The 9,990-nt window shown below is 36.1% G+C and overlaps 1 protein-coding gene and 1 non-coding gene across 2 annotated transcripts; both read left to right on the top strand.

Moving 5' to 3' along the window:
- The first annotated feature begins 4,023 nt into the window (after positions 1-4,023).
- On the top strand, positions 4,024-7,867 carry rpl37 (ribosomal protein L37). Its single transcript, XM_038274907.1, has 4 exons — positions 4,024-4,112; positions 4,729-4,864; positions 5,018-5,102; positions 7,757-7,867. Exons 1-4 carry the CDS (start codon positions 4,110-4,112, stop codon positions 7,824-7,826), a joined length of 294 nt encoding a protein of 97 aa, XP_038130835.1. The 5' UTR covers positions 4,024-4,109; the 3' UTR covers positions 7,827-7,867.
- Positions 4,578-4,655, top strand: LOC119776603. Its single transcript, XR_005279799.1, has one exon. It is a non-coding gene; the product is annotated as a small nucleolar RNA SNORD72 (small nucleolar RNA).
- Positions 7,868-9,990: the final 2,123 nt, after the last annotated feature.

Genomic DNA, 9,990 nt, shown 5'->3' with positions numbered 1-9,990 from the left:
TTGCGCCTAAACATTGTAATGCAGACGTTCTTTGCAGACAGAGTTTAATTACACCGTAGAAGAGCGCCAGGGCTGAATACAAACAGAGGCGTATAAAGAAAATGATTATAAATGTTTACATGGATGTACTTTTTTCTTTATTAGTATTCAATGGAAAGTGATCAGTGAGACCTATTTGTATTTCATCATGCATTAATTTTATATGGGCAAGGGGATCGTGATATTTTACTTGGGGGGGGGCAAAAGTGGATAGGCACCAGAACCTCAGGGTTGTCAGGATTTGTTAGTGGATAGCTGACCCAAAGCAGAGGCAGGAAGGCAGAGGTGAATTTCAAGTTGATTTAATAATGAATAAAAAAAAAAAAAAAAACTAAAAACAGAGGCAGGTTATCTAAAAATCCAAGATGAATACCAAAGTCCAAATAAACAGGGAAACCAGGAGTCCAAAGTCTAAAGATTAAAAAAAATATGAAAACACAAGTCTAAACGTACCAAAAAAAAAACAAAAATAACATGGAGACATCAGGGGAATCAAAATCACAAGGAGGGAGGCTCAGAGAGACGAGTAGGAGGTAGTATGACAGAGTTAGACGAGGACCCAGCAAAGAAGAACTGAACAGCAAGAGTATTTATAGGAGACAGAAACAAAGAGAGGACTAATGAGCAAACTGGGAGCAGGTGTGCACAGAGCAAGAGAGGGAAAGAGCTAGGAAAAAAAAGGAGAACATAAGAGGGCAGCAGAGGGCAACAAATGAAAAACCTGGAAGACTGGAAATAACTAGAAAACACAAAGAAATAATAATTAAACCACTAGGACTATAAAACATGGAGAAAAGTAAAACTAAACACTCAAAAGAAAACATAACAGAACCAAGACTGACATAGTTACTGAGAAAAAACCAAACAACACAATAAACTAAGAATTAAAGCACAAAAAAATAAGAAACAAGGAGAAAAGCAAAACTGGATACTCAAAAGAAAAACATCAAAGAAAACAGAAACCTAACAAGGGTCAATCTACACTGTTCCAACAGAAACATGCACAACGTCCATATTCATAAATAAAGACAAACTATAGTTTCCAACAACCTTTGCTAACAAATAGACGCATATATTTAAACATCCGTCTAGATAAAAGGTGTATTGGATCAAATTATTTTAGGTTAACAGTTCTGGAGCGAACATCTTTTCCATCCACCTACTTTTATCTTTATCATTCTACAATAAATTTATATTTACAAGTACTAATATCTATATAAATTGATAATTTAATAGGTTTTTAAAAAACGTATTTACAGTATCTATGATTTCACTGAAGACTTTTAGATGACTTGCAGAGACACATAATTTTCTCTTTACGGCATATAACACAAAATCTAGTTCTGAAAGAGCATGAATTCTGTACAAATCAATTGTAATGTTGGTATATTGATGTACATAATTAACCACAGTGTTTTTGTTGTCAGGTAATTGTTAATATATATAAAATTAAAATGTTTTGAATATTATACTTGAGAGAAAAAATGGTAGGGGTGGCCACAGGGGTAGCCAATGATTGGCTAAGGGTGGCCATGGCCCCCCAATCGAGCGCCACCCATGGAGACAAAGCATTTATGAAACAGGGCTCCCTTCTACCATTGGCAACATGGCTCACTGCCCAGGGCGCAATATCAGAGGGTACAGTAAACAAATAATGTATTGTATTGGAAAAGTTAGCTAAGAAAAACATTTGTACGCTAATGCAGGCTAATGGAGGTTGTCTGATCTGAAACGGAAATTCTATGTTAAATAAATCTTTTTTTTTTTTACGTAGGCTTGTTAGACCAGAAATAATTAGATCTGAACATAGTTTAATTGAAAGACTGGAGATTCATATTCATTAAATTTTATACAAATTTTTAAATCACTATTATGTTTTCCGTACTCTTTGGGAATTGACCTTAATTGCATGAACAAAGAAAAAGTTGCCAAAGGCATGCACTTCGTAAAATTTAAATCTTAATAAGTCTTTTTTTCTTAAAACAAGTAGATTTTGTCTTGAATTGAGGAGGTAAGTTAGACACATTGTCAATGAAACAAGACAATTTATGTTTAAAATAAGAAAGACCAATTGCAGTCTCTTACTGTATTTCAAGTGCATATTTTCGTAGTAAAAATACTCATTCCATTGGCAGATCATCTTATTTACCTACTAAAATTGAGGGTAAATACACTTTATTTAAGAAGTTTTGTTTTTGCAGTGTGAAATGGTAGACACAATTTTTTCTGGAAGTATATCCAAGTTTTCTTTTGCAACTCATAACATCTTGTTATGCTAAATGATTTTAACTGGCAAGCAAAGATCAAAGAGAATTTCACCAGACCATACTGCTCTATACTGCTCACTCCTCCGGCATGTCAACCTGAATGCATATAATAGATAACTTAGATAACTTAATATTCTCTAAAATTATTACTATCCATCCATCCATCCATCCATCCATCCATCCATCCATCCATCCATCCATCCATCCATCCATCCATCCATCCATCCATCCATCCATCCATCCATCCAGATGGCATCAGATGCCGTAATCCTGAAGAACTGTCCTGTCAAGCTAGCTCTTATTTTTTCACTGTTCTTTGCTTACAGGTCAGGCAGAGGTGTTTAAGATGCTGTTGGCACCATGCTGAATCTTGTTGTAACCCATCTTGAGAGTGCAAATTATTTTGCCTGCCTTCTATTTATTGATTTTCCATCTACTTTAATTGTATTTAGCCACACATTTTATTGGAGAGATTAAACTGCTCCTACAGCATCATCTGGTTGAATAGGCTGGGTTGTGTCTTCTTTCACCATTATATGGTGAATGTCAGAGTCAACATGTAGGATGACATATTGCTACAATGCAGATGACTCTGTCATTTGTCTCTGCTGAGCAGGCATGATCAGGAGCATGGACCTGTAGCAAAATAATTTATGGACTGGCATAACTCTTCTTCCCTTTAAATTACTGTGACAAAAACTAAAGACATGTCATTTCATATTTGGAAAAATCCCACTGTCATCACTCCTGTTAGGATTTGGAATTAATTAGTGGAGCTGGTCAACAGTTACAGTTAGGCCTACCTTGGGACTTACATTGATGATAAGCTGACTTTTGAGTCTCAGTTTGAAGCTATATGTAAAAAGGGCCACCAGCCCATGTGTGTTTATAAGAAGCTTAGAAATTGTAATGTTGGCAGTACTTTCATGTGAATGTTTATTCTTGTTTTAATGAATCCACACCTTCCTTTTCTTTTGTTTGTTTGTACTGGTCTATCGTAAATGTGTATGTTAAAATTGCTGATATCAACCTGATTGACCTCACAGCTCTTTACCAGCTCAAAATTCAATGCAAAGCCTGTTCTGTCCAGGGGAATAAGAGCCAGTCCTTGACTTGTAAATTTCAGCTTCTTACATCAGGAAATAGGTACATCCTATCAAAATGCAAGACTAATACGCTGAAATATTAATTTATCCCTACTTTCATTGCTCTTTTAATGTTAACTGACATGATTTTTTTTATTATTATTTATATGTTAATCGACTTCAATCTATCTATCTATCTATCTATCTATCTATCTATCTATCTATCTATCTATCCATTTTAAAACGTCAAAAAATAAAGAAAAATCATGAAACAAGCAAATAAAATTTAGAATAAATTATTAAACTACTACCCACATATGAAATATAAATATTACAAATGGTGTAAAACATGCTGTGTTTTCATATGATGTCTTTAAGTTTTGAGGGGTAATTGTTTTGTTATGTTCTCAGTGCACCTATGTGAAACATACAAATCTAAAAAGTAACATTTAAATCTACAGAAAATGAAAAGCCGCACGTGGACATTTTGTCCTTGGTTATATTAAAGAATGTGCTGTGGGGTCCGTATAGCTGAAACCGCCATTAGTAGATGATTTTTTGTTTTTGTTTTGTTTTGTTTCCTATTCATAGACGTTTTAAAAGTAATCCTAGATCCTAGACGGACCCATTTCTCTGTTACACCGGACGTAGCACGGATGTAATTTTATGCTGTGCCCGTTCTTCTTCCGGTCTCTTTCCCCACTGCCACTTGGTGAAAATGGTAAGAAGCAATGTCGCTAAACAGAAATCTTTCAACATCTGCAATATCAGAAGGTTATTTGAGACCAACTGACAGTTTTCTGTTATCCTATAAGTAGTGGTATCGTTTATCTATAATATTTATAGGATGAATCTTTCTGGTGCTGAAATTTGTTTGTGTTTATTCGGCATCCTTGTAGCATTTTCCGCTAGCATTAGCGTCAAGCGCGGTAAACGGTATCAAAATAAGCTTACCGACACGGAAAACTCTACATGGACCCATTTTATCTAGTAGTGTTTTAGTAAAATACGTGTCCATTTAAATGTGCTAACGTAGCCCGAAAGGTTAGTGTTTTATTGAGGTGTTTTTCTTTCGGATGTAATTGTATTAAGGTTTCCTTAAACTGGAGCATTGATACCTACAGTCTAGTGATTAAACATTTAACATACATTTGAGACTACATTAAATCACTGGGTGAGATATGAGGTCTTGTCAATGATGTTTTCAAACAAATGTCTGAACATATGACTGGCTGTGATTCCTTTATATTTGCTGAGACAAGACATTTATAGATGTTTGCATGTCTCCTTAAGTTTTGATGCGTTTTCCTTTAATTGATGAATTTCTCCCTCGGCAGACCAAGGGAACATCTTCATTCGGTAAGCGCCGAAACAAGACGCACACTCTGTGCCGTCGCTGCGGGGCCAAGGCTTATCATCTGCAGAAGTCCGCATGTGGCAAGTGTGGCTACCCAGAGAAGCGCAAGAGAAAGTGTAAGTCCTAACATACAGTGCATGAGATTCAAATGCATATTATTTCTCATTTTTCTTTGGGGGAAAAAGCTAAATCAGCTTCTCTAGTGTTTAAGTTTTCATCTTGTAATTTTTTTCAATAATTTTTCTGTATGTGTACTTTATATCTTTCAGACAACTGGAGCGCAAAGGCTAAGAGGAGGAACACCACTGGAACAGGCCGTCTGAGGCACCTGAAGGTCGTCTACCGCAGATTCAGGTGGGAAGAGCTGCTGAGAAATAAATTTCGCTGTTAGAAATGTTTTTGTATCTTTGAAATTAGGGGTTAATTGGTCGATTTTTAAACATAACTTCTCATCTCTTTTGCCAAATATTTAGTTTCATCTGTCATTTTCACTCAGAGCCAGGTATATAAATTTGTATCATGCACAATAATTGATTCATAAATGAAAAGGTTAATGTTAGGCAAATCTTAACTCAAGATGTATTTAGTCTGTCACAGTTTAAGAGGAACTTTGTCAGATCCAAACTAAGGCTACGTTCACACTGCAGCCTGAAGTGACCCAATTCCGATTTTTTTGCCCATATGTGACCTGTCTCTGATCTTTTTATGACAGTCTGAACGACACAGATCGGATTTTTTCAAATGCGACCCAGGCCACTTGGATATGTGGTCCTGAATCCGATACGTATCTGATCTTTTCAAATGCGACCTGTGTCTGTACGGCCAGGTCGCATTCATCCGACCTACACGTCATTAATACTTGATAAATGTTACTAAACATTACTAATCTGCGTCCTACTAAGCGGAGGCGGGGAAAAACTAACAACAATTGCGGAAGATAACACAGAGAGCAGTCAATGGAGAGAAATAGCTCGATTCAGATCAAACTCGAAGGGTCTTACCGGAACCGGGTCTTTCTTTTTGATCTTCTTAAAAAGATTTCGTTCGTAATGTGCCTGCTCCTGTTGGAGAAGAACTTAAAGAACGCAATATACGCTGCGGTATTACGAGTCATGTTTACTTCCGCAAACACTGAGGACGCTTGCTACATGTGACGTCATCGCGTCCTCGAGTGCGCATGCGGGACACTTCGGTTGAACGCTTTCAGTTCACACAGTAGATCACATACAAGTCGCATATACTTGGAAGTGTGAACGGACACGCAAAAAAATCTGATTTCACAAAAAAATCGGAATTGAGCATTAAGGCCTGCAGTGTGAACGTAGCCTAAATGTTATGTTCTGCATGAATTGTCAACAAAATTCCTCCGGCTAACTTTTAATCCACTGAAATGTCAAGAGGTTGATGTTCACCTAAAGAGTTGGGGAATTTAATGTTAAAATGTTAAACCAGAATATTTGGGGATGAAACTGTTTATAACCATATGGTTAATGTCTTTAGTTTGGTGTTAGTGCAAACGTCATATGTACATGAATGTTTGTATAATGGTTGTAGTAAGGTGAATTAACTAAACAATTTATTTTTCTAAAACGGTGTAGAACTTTCTTAGTGTTAAGAAATGTCAGTAAACTAAACATCTGAGGAAGAAGTAATCACACAGATTGACCACGGGGAGAATTTATGGCTTTAATTATAAACAAAAATCGCAAGCCAAGATTCTTTCCACTTGATTGGAAGAGGAGAGTTAGTAGTTGTGCATTCCACATCCTAATGACTCCACATTGAAAACGACCACATAGTGTATTGAAGAGGGTGTGATGCTAAACATAACTAGTTGAAGAAATTTGCGGTATTGAAATGAGGAACAAGATAACTTTCTTACTGTTACCTGAAAGGTAAAATGGAGGATTTTCACAGATTTTTGAAAAGACTTGTCCTCTCCACTTTAACAAAAAGTGCACAAGCACAATCCTGTACCCACTACCAAGAGGGAACGCCTATTAAATGTGTGAGAGCATGAACAAGCCCATTTATCCTTGTGCTCACTGTTTCAAAGTGGCTGTTTGGATCACGCATACAAGCTTACTTTCCAAAGATTTTCAATTTTTCCACTATGTCAGACTCACAATCGGTTGGTGAAAATTCGGACGAGCACATAGGACAGCCTTACGCAAACACATCGCCAGAATGATAACAATAAGTAGGACCACTTATTTTGATGATCCAACTGGAAAAAACATTCTCCATTATACCTTTTAAGAACAGTAACATTTTTGCAAAGTGATGAGATCTCCATATGGAAATCATTTGTTCTGGTAGTTAGCTGTTGGCTGTTACATCATGTCAAGTTTTTTTTTTTTATTAAACTCTGAAATAAAACACTTCACTAAATATTCTGCTATTTGACCAATACGGTATGTTTCAAAGATGTGTCTTAAGGAACTGGTTGAAAACACTGTTTGTGTGGGCGTTGTTTTTTTTTTTTTTTTTTTCATGGATGTACTTTTTTCTTTATTGGTATTCAATGGAAAGTGATCAGTGAGACCTATTCGTATTTCATCATGCATTAGTTTTATATGGGCAAGGGGATCATGATATTTTACTTGGTGGACTTCTATCAGTCTAACCCAGCAAAATGGGTGTCCATCTTAGATGATCACTCTTTCTATTCTGTGCTGAAAAGAATGTAAAACTATCAGTCATACAAGCTATTTTGTTTTAAGAGAAGCCCCCTTTTTGTGTTTTGAGGAAATTGAATCTGGTATATTCTTTTAAAGCTGGAATCCTTGGCAGAAATAGCCAGCATTCCAGCTGTAAATCACCAACTTGGTCTGATGGGCTGAGCAGCATATACCCACTGGCTAAGCTAACGCTGGTTTGATGACTTAAGTTTTTCAGTAGATAAAAAAAACATTATACATGATTGCAAAAAAGCATGTGCCTGTGTCTGGAAGAAAAGTCACGTTGAATGCTTTAAACACTCTGTTTTTGTCTCATTAATTTTGCAGGAATGGTTTCCGGGAAGGTACCACCCCCAAACCCAGACGTGCTGCAGTGGCCGCTTCCAGCTCATCCTAAATGACACATTTTTGGTTAAATAAATGTGATTGTGAATTGGAGTTTTGTCGTTGTCCACTTAATTTTACTCTGACAGCCATGGGGTGGATTTGGTTTGTGCTCATTTCTGGGTGGCCGTATGGTTTCTAAGATTAACTAAGCCTTTTTGAAAAAGTGAAAAATTAGGTTGGATTAGTTTATTTCTTCACTAAATTGCTAGGATGTAAAAACACAAATTTTCTGTTTTTTTTTTTTTTTTTATGGAAAATTATGATTCTTTAAATCTTGGGGCATAATGATTAATTGTATGATAGCAAATATACTTAAGTATGTTTGATGTTTTTTGGGTAGAATATTTTAGTGGTGTAGTTGAATTGCTATATCAAACTGGAAGTTTAAACTTGATTACATCCTTTGAAAATTTTAAAATTAACATAAATGGCTGGTGGTCTGAGCCTTACCCTTGACAAAAACATTTGTTTTGACAAATGAGGCATCAGATCGGACTAAGGTGAAATTTCTTGAAATGTGAGCAGCCTTAACATGAAACAGGTTTTCATTATCAAATATAAACTCAAATATCCAACATTTAAAGTAATGTTACAGTCTGACTTTATTCTTAATGCACATGCTAAGATCCCCCAAATTAGTATTTTATCCTTACAAAGACGGCAATTTCATGAAATGTTTTTATGAATTGACTGCAAAGAAATTCTAGTTAACTTCATATTTTAAATGCATTTGCTTTCTCATATTTAATGCTAAACTGAATTTTTATCTGCTGTTTAGTATTACCCATTTTGGGTTCTGCAGATGTTAGTGACTTAATGTGTCAGAATAAAGTCCAGCCATTAGTGATCTGGACCGTTTCATGTGGCAGCTGGACACGCTTTATTTTGCATGAAACATTCAGCTAAGATGCTGCTTGTGGGAAGAACATGTATAAACATGCCCTGTTTATTCAAACAGTAGCCTGCCAGGGATTTCATTGAATTTGTGGCAGCAGCCAATGTTATCTGGGAAAGTACAGCTGGGAGATATATAATTTTTTGGTGTGGGGGCTATGAGACAAATATTTAGCAAAGCGGCAAACAATACTGAAAGTTCCCAGACGACTGTTTGCTTACCAGTCAAAATGCTGGATTTTATGAGCATATCAGGAAAGTACAGAAGAGTCACCAGTATGAGAAAAATAAAAACCTAAGGGGTGGAAATATTTAAGTCAAGATTTAAAAGAAATTTGTCAACGATGAACCTATTAAGTTACACATTTCTCTGGCCTGATGTCCACTGGAGATTGACACCACCCCAACACAGCCTTGTAAAGAATAAAGAGATGCCATATTAAGGAAAGTTTCATGCAGAGTTTGTCTCCACTTTGCACTCAGACATTTTAAATACATAAAACAATGAGATCTTTAAAATGTATTGGCTTTCATTGGTTTTACATAAAATGAATTAATGTAAATCAGACCTAAAGTTCTTTAGAGAGAAAAAAAAGAGCCTGGAAATAAAGTGCAACAGCTTGTTTCTGCAGACTGTTTTATAGTGCTTAGTTTGGACGTGTGGGGTCTGCTTTAGTGTCTCTGGAAATAATGAAACCAGAAGATTTCAAAGTGACCAAATGTTTAAAACAACCTGATGTTTCTTTAAGCATGTAAGCAGAAGATTAAACAAAAAGATGCTAATGGCTTTCCAACCATCTGTGTATCTTTTGGATGATCTGACAAGCTGACCTCTAACCCTATTAAAAGTCTGGATCCAGTCAAAGATAACGGCAGCGTATTTCAACATTTCTCCGGTACACACCCGTCACACTCCCCTTTCTCTGGCAAAGAGGTGCATTTGGCCAGCCTCCATTGTTACCATGCCTTTAGTATCTGTTTTACTGTCTTTATTGTTGATAGATTGCTGCAGTGATTGCGATTTCTACACTTTAAGGTTATCAGAGGTCACATCATTCCTGGTTAAGTTCACTCAAAGAAACCTGATTCTAAATCATAGTTTTGCATAAAACCTGGATGCTTACTTTATATGTTTTATTGATTGCCCAAGACTTTAAGGTTACAAAACATGCAGTAAATAACTGAAAAAATGTTTGCAGAGGTTTGATATGCAATAAGGAAATAACGCAGTAGTAATTAAGGCCCACCAGCAGAGGGTGATAAAGAGTTGTTGCCTGAGG

This window comes from Cyprinodon tularosa, unplaced genomic scaffold, assembly GCF_016077235.1.
Source record: "Cyprinodon tularosa strain WSP-4 unplaced genomic scaffold, ASM1607723v1 ctg94, whole genome shotgun sequence".
Taxonomy (NCBI): Eukaryota; Metazoa; Chordata; class Actinopteri; order Cyprinodontiformes; family Cyprinodontidae; genus Cyprinodon; species Cyprinodon tularosa.
This window is presented reverse-complemented; position numbering and strand designations above follow the sequence as displayed.

Coding starts and splice junctions, on each gene's coding strand:
- rpl37 (XM_038274907.1), top strand. Junction 4,865..5,017: donor AGAGAAGCGCAAGAGAAAGT/GTAAGTCCTAAC, acceptor TATATCTTTCAG/ACAACTGGAGCGCAAAGGCT. Junction 5,103..7,756: donor GTCGTCTACCGCAGATTCAG/GTGGGAAGAGCT, acceptor TTAATTTTGCAG/GAATGGTTTCCGGGAAGGTA.